Source organism: Aphelocoma coerulescens, assembly GCF_041296385.1.
Source record: "Aphelocoma coerulescens isolate FSJ_1873_10779 chromosome Z unlocalized genomic scaffold, UR_Acoe_1.0 ChrZ_unloc_scaf_2, whole genome shotgun sequence".
Lineage (NCBI taxonomy): Eukaryota > Metazoa > Chordata > Aves > Passeriformes > Corvidae > Aphelocoma > Aphelocoma coerulescens.
Window position 1 is genome coordinate 1,029,097 of NW_027184087.1, and position 24,301 is coordinate 1,053,397.

At 34.0% G+C, this 24,301-nt stretch overlaps 1 protein-coding gene across 2 annotated transcripts in view; it reads left to right on the forward strand.

Annotated features, from left to right (window-relative positions):
- The window catches only part of CNTNAP4 (contactin associated protein family member 4), a 209,797-nt gene that overhangs the window by 107,710 nt on the left and 77,786 nt on the right, over nt 1-24,301 (forward strand). For both annotated transcript variants that reach the window (XM_069002648.1, XM_069002649.1), the window contains exon 4: nt 21,459-21,606. In XM_069002648.1, coding sequence (XP_068858749.1) covers nt 21,459-21,606 — 148 coding nt within the window. The remainder of the gene's footprint in view (nt 1-21,458; nt 21,607-24,301) is intronic.

Genomic DNA, 24,301 nt, shown 5'->3' on the forward strand with positions numbered 1-24,301 from the left:
AAAACAAGAAAACCCAAAACCAAAAAGTCCACAAAGCCAACCAACCAAAACAACAATGAAACAACCACCAAAACCCAATCTGATGGCAGTGAAGCTTTGCTACTTATTCTGTGGTGGAAATCTGGATAGTTTTACGTGTTCTTTTCTATATCTACAGACTGGCAAAGGGTATGGAAGGTAAAATTGTCTCTTATTCAGAAATTAGACATTCAAAAAATATATCATTAAACAAATTTTACAGAATCACAGAATAATCTGAGTTGGAAGGGACTGACAAGGATCATTGAGTCCAACTCCTGACCCTGAAAAACACCATCCCCAAGAGCCACAACATGTGCCTGAGAAATTTAATTTAGTACTGTTACCACCATTTCTTAATTTATTATCGTGACTAAAAGAATATTCAGAGATTCTGAAAAAAAAAAAAAAGAATTATACTTCATCAACATTCTTGACAAAAATAAGTTAAAAGAATGCTTGAAATAATTTCGTTGCATTTTACTTTTTATTGTGGATATAGGTGAAAAACCTGTAATTTCAAGGGGTTTTTTAACAAGGACTTGAAAAGTACTAACCTGAAATTATGAGATAAAAATCTTGAATGAGGTAATGGTGACAGTTAATAGCAGTCATTAGCAGTACTATTGGCAACATGGCATTGTAGGTATTTATACATTAATATAGATTTTTCTACATTTAATACAATATTTTATAGTGTATAACTATATTTCAATATATTATAAAATATATTATTCATATATAGAGAGCCATAGAATGGTTCATGCTGGAAGGGACTGTAAAGGTCATCCAGTTGCTACACCCCTGCCACGGGCAGGTTCACCTTCCACTAGACCAGGTTACCCATCCAACCTGGCCTTGAACACTTCCAGGGATGGTGCATCCACAACTTCTCTGAGCAAACTATTTCAGTGCCTCACCACTCTCACAGTAAAAAAGTTAAATCTTAATTAACACCTAATCTAATTCTATCCTCTTTCAGTTTAAAGGCATTCTCTCTTGTCCTGTCACTTCATGCCCCTGTAAATAGTCTTTCTCCATCTTGCTTGTAGGAACCTTTTTACTGTAAGGCTGCCGTAAGGTCTCCCTAAAGCCTTCTCTTCTTCAGATTGAACACCCCAGCTCTGTCAGTGTGTCTTCATAGGAGAGGTGCTCCAGCCCTCTGACATCTTCATGGTCCTCTTCTTGACAGAGGAAATTCTAGCCTTACATAAACTAATATTAAGGGAACAATAAAAATTGGTGAAGATAAGATCTTGAAAAAGCCTTATCAGTATCTGGATGTAAGGTTTCCATTATTTTTTTTTTCACCTTGATTAAGTTCCCAGTTAATTTGCATTATTAAAAATGTCACCTGACATTGTTAGTATGATATTATGCTGATTTGTGACCTTTTAGTTCTGAAGGGTAAACCCAAACAACTACGCAAAATGCGTAATTGTGTTGGATGTTACTTAGTTTTTGCAGTGTGTCTTTCGCACTACAAATTCACAAAATTGCAAACAAAGGTAATGATTCTTGTTTCAGTGTTGATGTGAGAAAACTTGGCTCCATAGTGATGAAAAAGATCTGAATAGTCCTCAGTGATTTTTCTTCCCTCAATGAGATGATAATTTTCAGTTTCTCCTTGTTGATTTGAGATCAAGGAGAACACCACTCTGATGAAATCAGTGAAAATAGATACAGTTGAAGAATTAGGTGAGTTGACTATAATGATATTCTTCCATGATTTTATTTGGTCTTAGGCGTTCAGATTAGTAGCACGCTGAAGGCAAAAGTCCATAAGTTTATATACAAGACATTAACTTTTGGATATACTGAAGTAATGAAAACAAACAGGTCATCTTTTATTATCAGTGGTTCTGCTGGTATTTTTTTTCACACTCTTTAGGGGATACCTGATGGGAAATGTATCTCCATTCTCCTGAGGTGCAAATACTTTGGATGCAGTGAAGCTTTTAGAGGCTTACAAGATACTGTGTGGTAAATTATGTACAATAGTCAGTCATTTGTATTTTCTGAGAGTGCAGTGACTCAATGTCAAAACCTGAGCACCTGTACTGTCGAAGTTGAGGTGATAAAATAAACATAAATATAAGGCAAAAATTGGTGAATAGTTAATATATTTTATGCGTTTTTAATTAACATATATATTTTATATCTTAAAATTAGAAAGATAATACCATTTCTTGGTGTTCTATACTATCTATTTGTTAATACATAATAAGCAAATAGAATCACATTCTCTCATTTTTTCTTCACTGTTTGTAAATGGCATTTGGGAATTAAAGGTCATAAAATCCAAGTAAAATTGGATTAATAACCCATTTTTATTTTCAGGAGTCTGGCAAATAAAATGGGATCCTCAGGGTATCACCCAAGCTGTTTCATTTGTAACAGTCAGCATCATGCAATTTTTAAAAAAAACCAAAAGGGCAAAACACATCCCAACATTTGCATATGATTATTCAGATCGTGGGATATCTAGATATTTCATCTCTGTTCCAGCACATTTTCTGCAATTTGAAGTGAAATTGCTCTGTTAACCCTGATCTACTTTGTGTGGTGTCTGGAGAACTATCACCAGAGGTAGTGTCTCGTATCAGTGACTTCATCAAGATATGATATACTTTGCATCACGGAAGAATCACACCCTTAATAATCTGACATAAACAGAATGAGTAATGCCTAATCACGGTTGTCTCATTTCTTTTCTACCCTGTTGTAAAAATGAGAAAAGGGATGAAAAGAGAATTTTCTTACAAACTGGTGACAGTTCATATGAAACATGTAAACATGCACAGCAAAATATAAAGACAGGTACTGGGAAAGCCCTCAGTAACCTTGTCTGTCCTAATAGCTGACCTTCGTTCAAGCAAGAATTTGGAATAAATTACCTTTCCAAACCAAATTACCCTAAGATGGAATGAAATGGTATTCTGTTGAAGTATTCCTTGAAGTTTATTTTAGCAATTCACCTTCTCCTCTTTTTATTTTATATGTTTCTATACTCCTGGAAATGAAAACTATTCACGTGATATGGAAGCAACTAAAAAATTGTTAATGTTACATTTAGTTTTGGTAGAAGCAGGATGATTGTAACATTACACAAACTGTTGAACTCTCATAAAATTCTTATCCTCATCTAGATACCCAGTGCAGAATTATCACAGGTTCATATTCAAATATCATGCAAATTAATAAATACAGCATTCTTCCATAAAATATGCAAATAAATTGAAAAGATTCCTTCAGTGAACGTTATGAAACTATACAGGTTTTCTTAAATGTTCACTGTTTCCTGTTTCTTTCTCACACAGACATAGAAACGTCAGCTCAAAATATTGTGTTTGAAGGTGTGCATGTAATTTTGAAAGTGTGTTCCTGAAAATCATGTGGGTTTTGTTTAGTTTGTTTTTTCAATTAGACCAAACAATACTATAAGTTTTTATATGAGAGAAAATTCACATTTTCTTTGAAGCAAGCATACCAAACTAATTAACGGAAAGCATCTCTTTATCCGGGGTAGGAAAAAATGTGTTCCAGTAACAAGTGCATAACTCAAAACTCATGAAATATTTAACATATATGGTTAAATATATCTCTTCCATGGTCTTGCATATGACCTTGCCATTTCAAATTTTCTCTGATACGGTAAGAAGTTTCTTCTTGCCTTCTTAAAAAAAAAAAAAAAAAAAAATTAAAGAAAAAGAAAAAAAGAAAAAAAAATATTCCCAGAAAAAGTAAGAATTAGGTTTTGGCCTGGAGCGTTTGAAAGCTTTTATAATATTTACATATAAAGTACTGTATTTAAGCAGAAATACAATATTATTTCTTCATTGCTAACAAAATGTACATGGCAAAAAAAATCCCCCAAATTATCCCCCAAAAAACTCTTCTGTCCTTCCATGTTAAATGAGTGACTGTGGGATGCTACTGGATAAGACCTGGTAACGAAAACATTTTTAATTATCAGATTAGTCCTCTGGAACAGAGGTGAAAACGGAATGTTAGAATTACTAGTGAATGAGTAAGAAAACCTTGTAAATCCACTGTGGATGTGGATGTGTTGTTCATGTCTTCAGTGCAGGCCTGATCATTCATTTCAATATAATATAGTAGAACTGGAAAAGATTCAGAAAATTATGTTTTAAAAGATTAAAAAGATGGTATGGAAGAAACGACTGAATAGACCGGAATTCTTTGGCCTGGAAAAGAGAATATTGAGTATGAAGGCGACGGAAATCTGTAAGCACAGTGAGTTGAAGAAAAAGAAGGTCAGTTGTTCATTGCCTCTACTAGTACAGCATAGTGCAAATAACATACCCTGCTCATGACTGAACAAAATTCATCCCTTTGGGGATGTTTGTTCTGAGTAGACTGCTTAAACTGGTCCTTTGAAGACTAAATGAGGGACAGATCTTACACTGTAGCATGTCTAACTGTTCCTTGTTTATATTGCTTTCAAAAAATAACTCCATTAACTACAGGAGTATCTTTATAGGGATAAAAGTAATGGTGAATATTGTCACTAAAATAAGAATATTTCATATCACAGTTTATATATTTCATAAAAGAAAAAATCTTGTACGTGCAAATAATTAGGGATGCTTGCTGTGATGAAATAAACATTCTATGTTTTATAATATTCCCAAATACTGAAAATTTCACTCATTCTTTCTAAAAATTAATTGTACCAAGGGTTTGTATCATATGGCAAACACATCCTTGATATTAAGTTTGGGATGTTTGAATAATGGATAATCACACTGTGGTATTTTCTGTGGCTCTTATCTGTTCAGACAATATTTATCATAATGCTATTATAATTTGTTTGAAGACAGATTTTGTTGTTCATATGGAGTCTGCATTACAGTTTGGTTAATTAGTGTTTTGTGGAGTTGAAATTACGTTTGCATTCCACTATGTTATCTTAGAAAACAAATATTACTCAAGCCAAAAAATCCTACATAGAAAATACCTAACACAGAATAGAAATTAGAATAGAAATTAGTCTGGAATAGAAAGGAACTTGTAATAACTTTTGTTTAGTAAGGCTAGAAGAACATAGTCTTTTAAAAAAAGAGGTGTGTATTTGTTAGATCCAGGTATTTGGTGCAGTTATTATCTTCCATATAAGAAAGAGCTAAGATTAAAACCAAAAAACTTGAAAAAAAAATCCTCTGTCAGAATTGTTGTAGGGCAGGATCTAATCTTTTGAACAACTGCGACCACTCTAATTCTATTTGTGATGGTGAGCCTTAGGAACAAGAAGTACCTTGCCTCTGGCAATGTAGGCAGGAAAAGCTGAAAGCTTGAAAGATACTGTCATGAGTGTCAGCAGGAAAAACCTGAGCTCTTAGTGGTAGCTTCTGCAAGACTGCAAAATCTGTGTGGTCTCAAGTGCAGGAAACTATGAAAGGTATATGTAAATATAGTGTACATAATATCAATAAATTACATGGCAAAAATAATACTTTTGTTGTTTAAGCTAAGAGAACTTTATTAGTGCAAAACACTGTTCTAGTTTGGTTTCATGATAAACTTATCTCTTAATGATGAAAAGCTGAATCCACTAACGTGATCAAATTTTTTTTAAGAATGGATCAACCAAGCCATCAAATTCAACCTCAAATTCATATAAAAACAGATTTAATGTAGAGAAAAAGAAAAACAATCATAGCTTTTTTTACTGAATTTTAAGCTAACTCATTATTTTAAATATATTTAAAGTTGCCAGGAACAGTATGAAACATGAATATTTTAAAGTTTGACTTTAACTTGGTTTCCATTCTTTTGCATCCTAAGGTGGCCTATTTAAAAGAATTTCTTAAGCAATAAATAAAAACACAAACCACAAAGGCACTTGCAGTGTATTAATTGCTTAAAAATTAATTATTTTTAGTTTGTCTGTATATCATATGCTTTTTTTCCCTTTCAAAAATAATGCAAATACATGCAGTTAGTAAACTGACTTTTAAAAAAGGAAATACAAATATATAAAATTATAAAAAAAAAACCCCAGAGGAGATAAAAAGAATAAAAAACCAACAGAAAAACAGATCTCCAAAAACACAAACCAACTTTCTGAACATATGAAAATGAGAAATAAATAAGAAGGCCAAATTCTAGTTTGATGGAGTGAAATAGTAAGAAAGAGCTAACTTCTTAATTGGATTAAGTATCCATAGCTAATTTTCTGACAAACAGATTTTACTTAAGGAGGGCTTGAGTGGTTGATTCACCATGCATGCATTCCTCAGTCTAAATAAAGCACACTGCAATTATTCTAACTTGCATTATTGGTTTGTTACGGCACATTTTCCACATACTTTGTTCTTTCATCTGACATGTTTTTCTTTCTATTTTTTCTCATTTCTCTAATGAAAAATTAAACTTTATTATTTTAACTGAAAATACTCTCCTCAAAGGAATTATTTTTAAATGTTGTCTTAGTCTTTTCTTCACATGAGATTAGAACTTTGCTTTGTTAAAAATGCAGTTAGTTTAGGTGATACCTGTGGAATTATGAAGCAGTATTATAGCTGAGAAAAAGTGTTTCCTTAGACATGTACTAGAATATTAAGTATTCTGAATATAACAAGTAGGTTTTTTCTGGTGTTTTTCCTCTTTTTCGTGCTCCAGAGTGAATATACCAAGGAAAAATTCTTCCACTTACTATGTTTTCTATCCTAGATGTCCTAGATGAAGCCTGTCATTAATTTTCAAACTTAATTTTGATCATCCTTGGGAAGTTATTTTTGACATGGAAGGAATGTCTCTAATACAGTCCTATTTTAGGATTTTCTGAAGCAATGAATCAATTCTAACTGATTTTTGGTAGCATGGATTGAAATTCCATTCATAACAACCTGGATTTTTTCCCAAACATCTCTGTATTTTCAATAATACAAGTAATACTAAGATTTGAAGGCTATGTTTGAAGCTGATCCGGTTTGGCCAAATTTAGAAATATATCCTCTGAGAGAAGGCAGGTCACCACCCCTCCCCCACCAGGTTCAGGAAAAATAAATTTTCCTCAAAGGAAAGTGAAAGAGATAAAAACTATTTATTTAACAAACACAGGGGAAAAGGATAATAATGCTAAATAATAAAAATCTCTCACTGTGGAGAAAAAACCTGGGAAAGTGTTAGAGTCCTCCCTTTGGTCTCCTCGCAGCTGGGGCTTGGCCCAGGGCCAGGCCCTCTGTGCCCAGTGGAAAGTCCTCCCAATGTGCTCTGATATTGAAGCAGTCCAGTGGAAAAGGGAGAAAATCCGAAATGCCAGGGAAGGGAAAAGAATTCAACTCTCAGTCTCTCTCCGGAGAAGAAGAACAACTGGCCAAAAACTGACCTGGGAGCAGCAAGCTGGGTGCTTCCTCGCTCCCCTGGCACAGCTGGGAAAAATAAAATTGCTATCTGTGTGTGACCTTGAACAAGCTGCAAACTGCTTTGAGAAAGTTTTGCTCAGTTTTTCCTTCCCCCTCTCAGGCTCAGTTTAAAGGCATAGAAAGGCACAAGAATTAATTTCTGGGCATAGGGCAGTGATATGGGATACACATCATAAAGTCACCCCAAGAGAGAAGTACAATTTACTTGTGTAGGACAAGTTTTTGTCTCAGTATGTGTGTAGTTTGTAGACCATATACTGAAGCCTTCTTACCCAGGTGAAGATCTGTTACCCTGCTTGCACAGCTCTGATGAGTTTTTCTGTTAATTTAGCTTTGCTGAGATGGAACTGGTATCTCGGGCCACAGTTGGGAAAAAACTACAGAAATCTCTAGATTCAAGCTAATCTTTAGGTTTATAATGCTGTTTGTAGGTTTGGCTAAGTGATTAAAAAGGTTATGACCAGGACAAAATAGAAATTGATGGTTCTCTTTTTATGGCAGTCAGGGACAAGTGTCAAAGATCTCAGAAAAAGTTGGACAGGGCAGTTTACTCCTCTGTGAGCATGATAAAAGCTATGCTGTAAAACCACGGAATAGTCCTAGAACAGAATTTGATGAGACATACAATTTCTGAATGTTGGTTCTCAATCTGGTAAGGTGCAGAAAGCAACAAGGATATAAGCTGCCAAAAGACTTTTTAGGAAGTCCTGGTCAAAAAAAGAGCCTGGAAAAAAAGGAACTTTTAAAAGTTAGGTAGGAGCCTTCTCCTCTGTGTCTGCAAATTCAAGTGACAGCAGCTCTTTGCTTGATATAGAAGGGTCTGTTCCTAGAAGAAACCTTGCTAAAATAGCCTTTCTTTAGTTTTGTGTCTCTAAAGCAAACATGTAGTAGATCCATAATGCAGCAACAGCTTACCTCTGTTGTGCAAGCAAAAAAGCTACAAAATTAATGAAAGATTGTTAAAAAATTAAGTAAGATTATATGATTTTTTTTTTTTTAATTATTACTTAAAGACATTCTGAATCTTCTGCACAGTATGTCTAAGTGGGGATTTCATCCCAAAAACAGTCAAGCATTCACCATTTTGGATTGAGTAGTAAGAGGAAACTAGGCTGGAGTCAGTGACAACATCCTTTACAAAGGAATGGATATTTTCCCTTATTTTCAATGATTAACAACTAAATACTTATATTTTTTAGAATAACTTTGCCATTTTTTATGGTACTCTTGAGTCTCTGTTGTGTTCCACACATGTACATGCACAGACAGGTGTAGATGGATAGACTTGTGTTGTAGAATTTTCCATCTAGATCTTTAGCAGCTAAAAGTTGTTAAAGGCACCTCAGACCTTAGAGGCAAATGTCAAATGGAAAGACTTGATTTATCCATCTAATATGATGGATGAGTAATTACTTTGGGGTGCTGTCTAATAAGGTTACAGGAGGGAAAGCCAGGTGTACAAGTGGGGATCATGTTTAAGTACTTCTGTTGGATTTCTTTTTTTCTCTTTTAGAATACAGGTAAATTTGTAAATTCAGTCTGAAATAGATAGTCTTTTTTTATTATTTAGCATTGTCAAAATATCCAATCACGCCAACGACATAAACAATTCAGCACATAAACTCACAGATGGTTAATGTTCCAAAACCAACTTTCATAGTCTTCATTTGTAAAGAGCAAAAACCTGCAGAATAATGCCTGTAAGTTTGTGTTTCATATTCATTTATCAGCTTCAATCATTCCAGCTCCTAATTATGGTCCTAGAATTTATTACCTGTGGCAGAACCATTTTCCCCTCAATTTCCTTTCAGTGTTTTCTACCTCTTTGGCAAGATGAGCATGATTCTTGGTTTACAGTTCTGTATATGTTAATAGCTGATCATTACACAGAGTACCAGCTTCTGGAATTGCCCTCTTTCTGTGAGAGATGGTAATTTAAATCTTGTTTTTTGCCAACTAATGAGAAAAGACCAGGCAGACTGGCAGGCATCATGAGCACATGCCTTTTTAGATATGACAGAGGTGTGAGGAAGTTTTGGCATTCCTAGTGCTTACTGTCCCGGTAAGAATCCCCTTAGGACAGACTTCACGCGGACCTAATGACAGATAAAATTTCACGCAGACTTAATAAGAAACTGAGTGAGCATATGTACTGAAAGCAGAGTCTGAGAAATTTGATGGCTGGCTGGGTTTTTTTTTTTATTTTTCAGTTCTGAATTTCAGTTAATAATATTTTAGAATAAAAAAATATAGTAGTAGTCACACACATATCTTAAGAAAACCCATGTTTTAAGCTATCATAAGTAGCTTAAAATTGCAAAAGTATTAAAATAATGGTAACTTATTCTAAGAATTACATGAAGAGATTATTTAATAGCAAATAAATTAATGGTTCTGATAATCCATTATTTCATTGTGTGTTCGTTGATGTTCGGTTTTTAAAATGTGTATTTATTTCAAATGTTTGTGCGGAATTGTTTGTATTTTTAATACATTTACCAAGCGGTGTGATACTCTTTATAAATACATACAAAGCTTCCTACTTTGTTGTTTGAAAAAATGAGATAACGAAGTGTGACATTTATTAATATTTAAATTACAATGTGAATGACATTTTCATTTTGAAAATATTAGAAATCTTTGTCTCCCTGTGTTATATGAAGATAGTTTCAAATGTTATTTGACTGTTGAAGAATGATTCCCATTTCCTGACAGATCTAAAAGTATTTACAAATTGTACCATGTTAAATTCTTGTGTCCTTTTCCTGTGCTCTTTTTGACATTACTTGTGATGCAAAGCTGGTAATTTCCCAAACAGAAGCAGACTTCTTTTATAATTACCCTGATCATTGATTTATTCCATGATGACAAAGGTTTTTGGGAGCAAACAATTCCTTGTTTCAAAGAGAAAGTGCCTGTTACAAAGAACATTATAAGACAGAGTAAAATCAGTATTGATTTAATTCATAGCTTTCAACATATGTTAAAAAAAAAAATTTAAGTACTTATGTAGCTGTCATGAAGTATTAACTTACCAGCTTTTAAAATAAATTAGATCTCAAGAACTATAAATGTGAGAATGGTCTTGAGAATGACTGAGCTGATTTCTGTGGGCACTTCCTACTTCTTTGGGTGGACCACTCACTGTCAGATGGAGGGACCATATGAACTGATGGAGTGTTTCACCTTCTGCCTTTCCCAACATGTTCTTCTGCCCGTCGTACTTGTAAAAGACACTGGTGAATTACTCTGTAATTGTTCAGTTAATTATATTGTATTGCTATCTAGAATTTGTTTTTAACCTTTGCTCTCTCGGTTCTCCAAGGAAATCACTCCTTGTTGAATTGTGGTCAGGAAACTTTGTGCTTGATCTTTGTCTTGATTTATTTGTCTCCAGATTTGGACCTTCCTTAGGAAATAGAATGGAGTTTCTACTGTAGCACAAACATACTGAAATGCACTTCTCAAAGGGAAGGAATAAGCTGTTCCTCAATGTAGTGACACCATGTTTTTTAAACTGGCTTCAAAGGAGTGCCCCCGTGGTCAGATGTCAGCAGCACTCTTATTATTTCTTTCTGCTTTTTATGTATAAAATATGATAGCACCTGAAGTACTTGCTGTCCTTAAGAGTGGATTGTGAGTTAAACTGTATGCACTTAAATGTTGGTTGTAAATGAAAGAGAAAACAGTCCTCAGTAGAATTACTTTCTTCTGATGCAATCTGTATTTATAGAGTGGAGTAAGAATATTTTCACAAATATGCATCTCTGCAACTTTATGTGTCCTTAATTCAGCTGGGGAATACCACTGAGATAGATTTTTATGTTTGTTACAGGAGTCACATGATAATTTCTTTTTTTCCCCAAGAACCCCTACAGGAGACTAAATAAAAAAGTAAAAAATTAAAGAGGAACCTACTACTAGAGTTCAAATTTAGATGTACCTCTGAATTACTTCAACTTCTCACTTAGTTAGATCTCAGTTTGGATGTTTTCAAAAACATTTCAAAATCAGTTCATCTGTTCAGATGCGTTGTTTTCTCAAGATGTAAGAGGACAATTCTCCGTTTTCTTCCTCCTTGCACTTTGCTTTTTTCTAGATGCACCAAGTAGGTAGTGATGACTGGAAAACTAAAATTATCCACTTGAAATAGCTTAATTTATAACCATTCTGCAGCACCAGTGTGCATGTAAGCAAGATCCTTTAGGGTGAAATACTACAAGAAACCTAAAGTAGTAAAAATTAATCTATCACACTCTGTCCTACAGACTTCTTCATTTTTCTATACATCAAAAATCATCTAAAAATTTGTCTGAAATTAAATCTCATGTCACAAACAGTCAAAGAACTCGCATTCTTATTTTTAAGAGTACTGTAAAAGAAAATAGTATTTTATGGAGCTCTAAGTTCCACAAGCAATGTCTACATTAAAAAAATAATCTTACTGTTTAGTTATTTTCTTTTCCTACCCTACAGAAAGCCATGATGGGCTATCCATCCACAGTTTTGGTTTAAAAAATGGGTTTATGTCCAGCTTCATTCCACTCTGGAGTGCTATTGTTTCTCTTAGAAAAGCTATTCCCACATGGTCTCTTTTGAGTATCAAAGCTAATTAAATAAAAATTAATTTCAAGACTGGATTTGAGCAAAGAATAATTTAGTTTGAGAGAAATGACCACCCATGTACCTGTAGTCATTTGATCATAATTTCCAATGCAATGCACAAATGGCTTTCACAGTCTCTCATCCTTCATGCATTGTCATTAGTGTTAGACATGAAAGTTATTCAATATTATGAAAATTATTATATTAGAAGCTGGCAACACTTTTACTTCATCAGACTTGTGTGGCTTCATTTTTGTCTCACAAGCTTGTTGCTGGCATGAGAGCCTCCTTCTAGGAATACTATGTTGAGCAAGTGAAAACAAAATTTGTTTGTTCTTTCATTTAAGAAGGATAATTTTTAATATAAAGAAATATCCTTCATATTGATCATGCCTATTCAATGACAGTTTATCCGGAAAACAGTTAATTATTGAAAGAAAGAGGTTGATTGTTTAAGAGTAAATGTCTTGCAGTGTGGACTTCACAATCTATGCAAGCTCCGACCCATTTTCTCTGGTCTGTATTTTTGCTTTAACCCATATTGACAGATGTACACATAGAGATACAATTAAATGTTTGTTATGTTACATAAATTAAAGAGATTAACAGCATAAATTACCAGCATTATTACCACATATTCAGTCACCACCTCTGAAGAAGCAGAGGTATTGTTAGTGATGTCATGTGCACCAAGTGAAATTTATTCCCATTTTTCCCATGTAAAGTATGATTCCTAATTATTATAGTTGAAAAACCATAAAAGACCTTTAAAATTTGAAATTCAGTGCTATGTTCATCCTGTTGTATCATGAAGATATATACTTTTTGGGTTTTTACTTCTGGGTGATATATTTCTCACATGCTATAACAGCATTAGCATGGAGCTAGATCTGAGTGATACAGTAAAACTAGGGACTCTAAAGTAAACACTAGGCACTCTGCCTATCTCTGTGGTAAATCAATACTAGTGTAACTTGGACTTGTGGTTTTAAACTTGGGATACAGGAGCTGGGACAGCTGAAATCAAAGCATTGTCAGTTTCTGATGCAGTTCATGGTTTTTGGAGGTTTTTCTTCTGTCTTTCTACCTTAGCAAACTGAGAAGTTGAAGTAAAATATTCTGTGGAGGATATGGCATAAGTGGTTGAGGAGCCTGGTCATTTTAGCTTTCATACAGAAAGTGATATATCAGAATTATTATTAATACTGTATTGGTACCTGAGTTTCCTTTTACTTTCCACCAGATAGCTTTATGAAGAAAGCTGTTGACCATCACTGACATGTCTTCATGCTGCAAACCATGTGTCCTATTTTCCCTGTGAGCCATGGAGTTACTCAAATTTGTACCTGGAAAGAAACTTTGTCATCTTAAATTGTCTTCTCCCATCTCCATTTGAAGATTTGACTTGATGTTGTTTCTGCTAAGTCTTTCTCTATTCCCTCTGTCTGTGTATGCACCCAACCCACTCTCTGCTTGTCCTTCCTGTAGCTGATGGGCACCACCATATCAGCCAGTTCTTTCCCTTCCACAAGTGTACCCATTTGCTGAGGCTTGCAGGTGTGTCCATTCTGTTGGCTGCCCATCATATGTTCTGGATTGTTCTCATTGAGGCCAGATTTGCTGGTCACTGGTATTTGCTAATCATTTATTTGTATTTAAATGCACAGCAGTACCAGAACTACCATTACTTTGCTGCTTAGGTTATCCAAATATCTCAACTCTGTGTCAGAAACAAATTATCCATACGACAAATAACTAGGAACTTGTTTTTATTGCATTGTGTGGATTTTAAGACACATCCCTTGGGCTCAAAGAGAGCACTTTAATCAATATTCCTAAGTCATCTAGTAGTATGTTTACAGTGCAGTCTTTGCTCTCTGCATTACATTTCTGAGGCATCAGATGCCTACTAGAGCAGTAGGGTCCACCATGAATGCTGATATTTCTGAAAAACTGAAGCTCTACTTTTGTATTCCAAATGTTCTTAACAGTAAATATTTTGCACATATTTTTACTAGTCCCTGATTACTACTGAATGCAACCTTACTATACATTTGTTGAACACTTTTGCACAGAATTAATATTAGTATACAGAACAGTCTTAGGGTCTTATTGTTCACATCATATCCAAAACATTTAATCTCAGTGAGTTTCTCTGGCTTTTCATTTCATAGTATCTTTCATCAAAGTAAAGCTAAAAATATGAAAGCTAATTGCTTTTGAAAGGTTTTCTAATACTCAGCATGGCAAGCCCTATGTTAAAAGAAAAGTGAAATTTTGCCACTAAGGTTTTGGTGAAATGGGTGAAATATTTGGCTAATGTTGTAGCAACCTAAGAAACGGATTGTCATGTTAACTTGGTGTTATACACTAGTCTAAGTCCATAACGATGAGTTGAAAAGGAATTAATATGCAGAAATTTCTCTTAAGGTATAAATCATAAGACATCATATAAGAAAAGCAACAAAAATAATTTAATAGGAAACCTTCTTATTGAACTGTTTTATTGTTTATAATCCTCAGGACATAGAAGTATTTGCTGTGCCATTTCTATGTTGCATAGTTAATGAGGTTTCTTTCCTTTCTTTCTAATAGCTTGATTTCATTTCAAAGCAAGGTGTGAAATTGTAGGAAAAGAAAATTAATACTATAATATTAATAACTTTTTTTTAATATTGCTTTGAGCAAAGAGAATACCCATGTATTGTTTTGACATTTCAGTGGATTTCATATACTGCTGTTACACTAAAGGTATTTCAGTTATAAATTAACTGAATTATCTTTCTGGTAGTCTCTGAGTTATGTCGTGTTACAGAAGTACAATAGTGAATTGTGATTCCTACCTAAATTTCATACAATGAGAAATATGCCATCTGCACTATATTTTTTTTTAAGTTTTAACAAGAAAATATATGGAATAAACTGGTTAAATATGTTGCTGCTCTTTGAAAATATTTCATAACACTTATGGAGTAAATTATTTCTAAGTGTATAAATTCAATTTTGCACTCCAGATTAAATACCACTAGTAAAGAAATTCATTTAACCAGAAGAGTGGTGATTAAACTTTAAATTAATTTGAAAGTAGAAAGGACAGTTGCACTGTAGCTCAGATTCAAAATTCAATATATTAATATTTTACAGATTATTTGAAAGGGATTTATTTAAAAACAGGGGGAAAAAGTGAAAATAAAACTACCTAACTACTTTGGTTATTACCTTCTGAGATCATCAGAGTTACCTTTGGAATATAAGAATCCAAATTCATTGACAGATCCATATTATAAAAACTTGATCTATATTCATTTCAGATAAAGAGTTAGCTAATCTTTGAGAGTTGTAAAAGATTACGTAAAATTCCAGTAATACTATTATGAAACACGTTCACATTTTCAATTTTCAGGAATACTCTGAGGTCCATGTGCTTAGGTATTAATAAATAAAACATAGTGGATTCATAATTATATATTGGGATTTTATAAAGAAGAATTGTTACGATAATTTTTTAAGAATGTTGTGCCTAGTTGTGTCAATACAAGAGCTCCCTCCGATGGTGACAAGTTACTTCACATAAAATTTTTTACTACGTGTGAATGAATGAAAGGAAATAAGGTAGATGGAAGAATTCAAAACACCTGTTGTGACTGGTGGTTTACAGTAAGATATTTTTATTTTTATTTTATGTATTAGTCCCTATACCATGTCATCTGGAAAATTAAGTCCCTTTTCATTTCAGCTATGCTGAACAAAAAAGGGGAAAAAAAAAAAAGAGAGACAGAAAGTACATTTTATTAAGCACATTTCCAAATGAGCTTGGTTAGCTGTTGATAAACCTCTTCTGGCTAGCAGTAGCTGTTGAAGAGCCCTGGATTCATACCCTTTTATGCACCCCTGCAATGCTATATCCAACTGCTACTATTGTAACAAGAAACAAACCCCACAACCTTTTTCTGTTAGCTTAATTTTAGATATTGAAATCTCCCTCTTCTATGTTAATATGAAAGCAAATTGTTTCAATTTTTTCTCAAAAAGAACAACAACCACAACAAAAACAGAAAAACAAACAAACAAAGAACTCCCCAAACATAAACCCCAAACAAAACAGAAAGGCAGAAGGAATCTCTAGAGTTCATTCACAACTATCAGTTGCCACTTTGATAAATTAACTGGCAAGTATGGTATCATCCTCTCCTCATCTCCTAATTCTGGAGCTGTTCTCTTATGTAAAGTTCTGCTAATATTCCATTCACATAGTAAAAGACAAAAAAAGAGAAAGGACCATGACAGTGAATAAAACACTTACCAAATGTAAAGAAATAACAGAAAGAGATAGCCTGAAAGAATATGGATACAATTTACCCCACTATCCCGTCTCTGAGTGACAGTGATGGAGATCTGTAAGTACAATAGTGCAGTAGTGGAGATTTAGGTGTTACAAGCAGTAGACATTGCCTGGAACAAGAATTTATGATGGTTTTCTGCTAAGTTTTTTTTTTTCTATCTGGTCTATGTTAATCTGGTTGTCATTAATATGTGCTATCCTGCTTTACAAAAGACATGATCATTCACATTTGAGTATTGTGTGTTTTGATCAATTTAAGGTAACTCTAGTATATCTCAGCTGCATCTTCAAACAATTCAGAGACAAGATCTAGTGAAAAATACAGTGAATAACTTATGGTGCAGGGCTCCTCACTATAATGCCACTGTTAGTATTTATATGAAACATATCTGCCAACTTTTGCATATATTCTTCATAACCAATGAAGTCTTAACAATCTGTTAATTTAATCTCTGTGATCATTTTGTCCTAGCCATAACTGCAGTGTGGACATTTAGGAAAGGAGGCAATTTTCTGGTACAGTATTTTCTGGTCAGAGTGAAGGACTTTCATTTTTTTTCACTTTAACTGAACAGTTCAAACCTGTTAACTTCCAGAACCAACTTCAATAGACTAGTGATAACCCCGGTGGTAATAGGATGAGAAGGATGAATCTGAGTGTTTGGATTCTTGTTCAGAAAATATATCAATTCATTTTCATTGTACTATGTACTAAGTTATCTGGAATAGGCACTCATTTTTTTACTGAGATGTAAATAATTTAAACTGGTATATGAACTTGGATGTAGCTTAGAAGTATTAGGAGAAAATGGGAGAGATGGGTTAATCCTGCAGCATTATTTTTATAGAGTAAAATATATTTTAACAGTTCCAAGTTACTTCATAGTGGTTTTTTCAACTGCTTTTTCTGTTGTTGGTACTAGAATTCGTAAAACACATGATGAAGTTAGACCCATCTTCAGTTACGCTAGTATCACATTGCTAAGCTTCTCTTCCAACAAAATTATTCAGGTCCTGTTCCTGTACTTGTCCTTAAACACCGAATGGGGATTTGTAGCTAAGTGTACTTACATCTATTTATATGTGTATATTTATTTGAGTAGTATTTGTAATAAATATATTTATTGCAATAGGTACACAACATACATTAAAAAATTGTGCATATTATTTAATATTATGTTTAACAATGTATATATAGTGTATTATACAGTAAAAGTTATATTTGTAAGTAAGTGTCATGTCTTGTTGATGCCTTAGGATTTAGCTTTTATATTTTCATATCCTGTAATTCTTTAATGTATAATTCTAAAAACTCCATATAACCTGTTAACTAGCGTTCTCCCATTTTGGCCAGACAAAACAAATCCTGTCTAGGCCTGAAACTCAAGGACACCTTACCGTCTCAGGCCCCGAGAAGTGTAAACAACAGTGGGTTATGGAGGGAGCAAACTTGGGGTAAATGACTTCATTACCTGAAGCTGCAATTGGAGAATTAACCCTGATATGCAAATGGACCAAACTTATAAAAGTATGAAAACCCAACCCAGTGACCCGGTCATCCATTTTGGGTGTATCCCCTGGGGCTTTGGCTCCCCAAAGTGTACCTGAAGGCCCTTCAATAAATATACCCGCTTTTTATTCTCTTGGTTTTTTCTAGCCTCTGTTTTTAGGTAGTCCCATTGATGCCTTTTCTTGGTCTTAAAATCAAGAGTCAAACATGGTTAGAAAGGAAAAAGGGATTTTACCTTTGTATTTATTTTAAGGATCCTTAGGTGCACTATGTCCAGGTCGAAGGCACCTCAATGCACACTGCAATGCACACCACTCAAAAGATCTTGTATAACATTATAGGTCTTATTAATTAGTATATCTATCAAAAATTTCCCCCTCCCCCAAGGAAGCTTTCCCTGGATGGTTCTATCTTAGTTTACAGAATGTGTTCTGGAGAGGACCTTGGGGTCTGGGGCACACTGATCCCTAACTATGAAGCTTTTAAAATGTTTAGTCTCCTAGCTTAACAAACAAGTCCCAGAATGTAGGCAAAAAGCACTAAGAATACAGAAGTTGTAAAAAGGTATAAGAAGTATAAAAGAAAAGCCAAAAAAACCATCATGGTATCACCATCAAGGCATCACTCTAGGTTATCTAAAGTATGGGTTCTACACAGCTGCATTTCTGGGGGAGTTTTTGGTTGGTGAGAAAGTTTTGGACAGGATGCCCATGTTATCCCTGATCTAAATCCACATGTTCTTCTACACAGATGATGGACAGAGAAACCAAGGACTTTTTTTTTATCTTCTCTTGATGCAAGCTCACCTTCACAATCAGCTTTCCAATGCCCTTCTATGGACAGGACTTAACTTTACCAGCGCAGTCATGAACATATTTGTGCTTTCTGACACCATGGTGAACTGAATAATTCTGTCTTGACAACAGGGTTAAAGTAGCTTGAGATAAAGAAATTACTAGGTTAGAAGCTGAGTAGGAGGGTTAAACCAAGTTGAGAGCAGGCTCTCAGTTCAGGCTTCAGTACAGCCCAGAATACTTTCACTTCATGGAATAAAACAGGCTATGGAGAGTTTTCTGCTTAGGTATCTATGCTGCTAAGTGGCCCTGCTACTGTTTACAGCTAAACTGCAATATAGTATTTCAGTGTTTCAAAAATCGCATTCTTTGAGGAAGATGGTTTGTTTTCAAGCTATTAAAAAGCAGTATTATTAAAAATATAGCAGTATAAAAATACAGTCCCTGTAAATACATCAACTAGATTCAACAAGCAGTTGTATTGGGTTAGCTGTGTGACTCTATTAAAATCTATGCAAACAGTGTTTATTAGGTGCAATTATTAAGTGTATTATTCCTATTAACTGAGGACTGCATTACATCTTTTTAACCTTTAGATGCCTGTGTAGGTTGTGAAGACTCTGCATAATCTAAAATAATGGCATGTTCCCAATACATGATTTGACATATGAATGAAGTGATTTGAACAGTCTGGAGAAGGAGGGACAGGAGGAAAGCAGCTCATTATATGGTTGTAATTTTGTGTTTTGAAGAATGCTGGATGGGACCATGAAACAGTAATCGTGTTCTACTGTAAAGACAGGACTGTCTGTCACATCAAATATAATTCTCCTCTAAAAAGCTTACAAGCTGCTCTCATACAAGCTGGTTTTGGGTACGCCTTTAGTACTGTAGCCTGGAGAAAAAGCAGTCTGATTTTGTCCTCTCTTTTTTTTGAAGAGGACTTAGACTGAAAAGGCCTGAAAATACATATTTTAACCTTTAGACTGTTTAAAACAAGCAATAAAGACCCATTTAATACTCAACACAGTTGATACACTCTAAAATGTGGTTTTCCCAGATAAAAGCTTTGTAAAATCACAGCAAAAAAATACTGATTTCTTAACTGGCCATTCTGAATGGTGCTAAAGGAGTAGTCAGAAGTATTTTTAGGTTATTGCTGAAACCAAAAACCAAATTTTAAATTAAAAACATAGTGTTTAAATATACCCTACAGTAAAAAAATAAAGCCATGTAAATTCTGTTTTCAAAACTTAAATTAATTTCTGAGGTGGCTGCTCTCCAAAAACAATTTTGCAAAAATTTAAATCTTAATTGAACACTTCATTTGCTCGCAGTACTTAAACTTCTGGGGCCTGGTTCTGGTTCAGTCAACAAACTAACTGGGACTTTCAAGAACAGTTATATTTGTTACAGACTGCAAATAGGATTTGAAGGGACAAGAGGTCTGGAAGGGTCTCACCCTCCAAAGAGTAGCTCTTCTCTGGTTTGTGTTATAGTATTTCCACTTTTACCTGCTGTGTTAATGGAATTACAAAGCATGAAGCTGAAAGTGGACATTCAAAGTCACTTGACTCTAATTGCTTATTAATAGGTTAGCTTAAATAAGCCAGTGCACTAACTGTTGTTCAGTTTTTGTTTTGGTTGGTTGCTTGGTCTGGGGTCTTTTTATTTAATTTCTTTTTTTTTCCGTTGAATGTTCAGAGACCAGAATGTATTGAGATTTTACTGTTACAGGGGAGATAAGGTGCAAAGATCTGTGTATATAAAGGTAAATAATGAATGCAGTGATGCTCATCTCTGCTTCTAAAACTTATGGAAAGAGAAGCTGCATACCTAAAGATGTTGGTTGCTATGCATTCTCCAGTTGCAACATCTGTGGCTTATACCTATGGCAAAAGCACTGTTCATACAGCCAGAAATGATTAATGTTTTAAATACTGTTCATCTAAATATTTCAGAGAGCTATCAGATATTTAGATTCAAAATGTATGAACAAATACTTTCTGCTTTACATACCATAAACAGGTAATGATATAAAAACCGCCACACAACACAGTGAAATCAAAATATATTCTCCAGTTTTTAGAATTTTAAAGTTTATTATTACAGCTCATTTTCTTTAACTTTCTTCTTTACATTTCTTTGTCTGTTTCCTTTATGTAAGAAAAAGGGAAAGCAATTTTATCAGTTAAATACTGCAAAATAAGTTTACTTTTTTTCTTTTACCTGGGTAAAAAATTGAAATGTAGATTCTTTTTTGACAGGACACTAAAACAAATTCCTTTTACAATATTTTGGATTCTTTAGTTGGAAACCAGTCTTTTATTTCCATGATCTGTCAGTATAAGACCATTTTAAATGCAGCTTACTATGCATTTAAAATACAGGCTTGCAATGAAATTCGTCTAAACTTTCAGTTGAAGGACTTTGTAGAGGTCACTGTGTTTTCTTATGCTTAAGGGTTACATAGAGCCATACACTGAAATGGGAGGATATTCTACATGTTTTTGACAGGATTTGCTTGGGTTTGAAGGGTTTTGTTCACTGAAATTTTAGATGTTAGATATATTGTTGAGTGGGGCATCAGTGCTAAATATACAGATGAGTCAACACCTCATCCAGAAGAATAGTCAAGATTGATTCATCAGTTGTTCCTGTGGAATTCACTGACACTTCCATTTTATTCCTGTTCTTGACTGTTTGCCAGATGAGGTTATAAAATGAAAAAATCAGCAATACTTCCATGTATTTCTGCATTCAGTGTGGATGCTGATCTCTTTCTCATTTTCTTCTAGGCCTTTCCTGGAAACACAAATGCGGACAGTGTCGTATACTATAAACTTCAGCATTCTATTAAAGCAAGATTTCTCCGTTTTGTGCCTTTGGACTGGAATCCAAATGGCAGGATTGGAATGCGCATTGAAGTGTATGGATGCACATACAGTAAGTTTATTTCTGAATTAGCTAAATGAAATGAATCTTCATCATTGTCTTTTGCTACCTAAATAGCACTTGAAAGTAGATTTCTAAGACTAAATTTAATCTTGAATAAAACTGATTCAGTAAGTTTATATGCAGACTTCAATGCAGATATTTCTACATCAACTATCAATATGTGATGCATATTTTCCAGTCCTTTCTTTATTGGACTGAATGGTGTGGACCTAATCCAATAACTGATTTAATGCAAACTCTTTTTTTTCTTTGTAGTCCTAAAAATTGCATGTTAACATGGTATACTTGCTATCTGAAAGCCAAAGTATGGAAAACATTTACAGTTTTAAATCTATATGTTCTTGATCCTGAGCCAATAAGAGTACAACTAGATAGATCCACAAATAAACAGTTGAAGGATACTTCAAAGTTTTTATATGTTTAAGGGATAGTTTTAGAATAGTTTTTGTGCCCTTAACAACTAACATAAGCCTTTGGAAGAAGATTGCGTAAGTTTTGTGGTTTTATTGATCTGCTGGACAGTGTAAATATTCCTGATGTCTTCCTGTTACAGTTTTTCATCCCTGGACTTTTAAAAAAAATTCTTCTCAGTAAGTTGTTTACTGCTTTTTATTCTTCACATCTTTTTTCCATGATGGAAACAGATTTTATTTTAAGCAACTTCTTTAATTGCTTTTTTTGCATACTATGATCTATTGTTCTTTATTTTTTTTATCAACTTCTGTACTTAAGTTATATTTTGTATGGTTGATCTCTTTTGGATGGTCTCCATATATCTGTTTTCTGTTGCCATGCATTTGTATCTGATTTTAAGTGCATATCAGTAAGACACATCTCTGGGCTTTCTGCCTTAACTTTGTAAAATTGGCAAAAGGTCGTGAACTAAGGATATTGAAAATTTCAACCCGGATGCAAGAGATTACGTCACCTCAGAAATCGGGTAGACTTCCCCATCCCAGAAAACAGACATCTCATGGCAGGAGAAGGGCATGAAAGGCTCACACAAAATTCCTCAGTGACAGCTGCCTTGAGACTGGGAACATGACTTATGATTCCAAGAACAATCTGAGAAAATGGCCTGGAAAACTGAGTAACTGAGAAATATGACCAAGATTCAACTTGCCCTCAACTCTTTTAAGTACCAGAACAACTAAAGTTTAAAAACGGAGGCTGAACAGATGCATTTATCTTTCCCAGCTAAAAGCTCATCTGAGTCTTCCATTTGAAACCTCATTTCTGTGGTACTTGATGGGAGAATAGTCTTTCTTGTCTTTAAGCTTCACTTTAAAATTCATTGAAAGTCATCAATTTTGCTTCTTCACAGTCCTTTACCTTGTGCATTTGATAATACTTAAATCCTTACTCAGTTTTGTTCTCAAACAATTCCAGACTGAAGAGCTGTCTTTTGAACATGCCTAAAATCCAGATTTTAATTATGTACATTCACTATCATAATTTTCTCTGTCACAACTTGCAAGATACATATTATATCTTTCTTCTGTGTAATGCCTATTGCCCAGCAGTGGAAAACTGAGTCTAAAGGACAAATAAAGGACAGTGTCCGTGCAACTAAAAAAAAAACCAAAACATTTAGTGTATGCAGTTATTAAATTAAAATATTTTTCTGTGGTCATTAGCTACTTTTGAGGAAGATTATATATTTTTTTGTATTTTACTTACTTGGCACAGGATTGATCCTCTAGATAGCTTATGGAAGTAAATCAACTATAAGTTGTCTTCTAAGATTAGGATGAATTTAAAATGAATATTTACTTCATCCATTATTTACTGTAATGCAGTATGGGAAGAACGTGATGGTGTTAAATAGATGTAATTTTTTTTTTTAAGCTGGTTAAGATTTTCTCTGAATTAGTGATATTGGGTGTTCTAGAAATGCTTATTTTTCCTATATATAAATGCTATCATTCCAAATGAATTGCAGGTTTCTTATCATCTCTGTATTTATTTTGAACGTCTGCTGATTACCAAGGGCTTTTACTAGTTAAATTCAGTGGTTGCCAATGAAGACAAACCAGGTGATTATAGGTTTACAGTTCTAGAAAATATTTTAAAAAGTAAATGTTTAATTCTTTCTCTCCAGTCTTTTTCTCTATTTATCAGGCACAATGAGGACATGTAGTTACTGTTAGAGTAATTATGCCTGGCTCTTTTTGAATGACTGTTTCAAAGTGGGATCAGAAAATAAAGACAAGCATAAGTGCCAATAATATCTACTTTAGCTTTGCTTTTTTTAGCTTTTTTAGCTTTGATTCATGTTTTACATTTCCCACATCCTTTCCTTCAGGGAGATCTCACTGGGTACTATATTTTAAGAGTAAACAACTCTCTTTTCATTTACCACCAAGTGTGTGAGTTGTGTTCTGTATTCAAGTGCAAATGCACTAATTTAATTCTTCAGTCTTACCTGTTAGAAATTACACAACTAAAACTAAACTTGCAAGAGTACAGGAAGTAGATCTCCCTACTCTGTAAAGTGATGTGAAAAAATGCATGTCTGCTATGTCCTAAAGAAGTCATTACTATCTTAGTGAAGTCATACTTACAGGGCAGATTTTGACACTACTTAAAATTTGCTGCTCTGCTGTCTTCCAGCCAAATGCCTGCTCTGAATAACTTTGCCTAGTATTCTCAAAAAAAGTATTTCCCCTTTAGTTACAGTCTC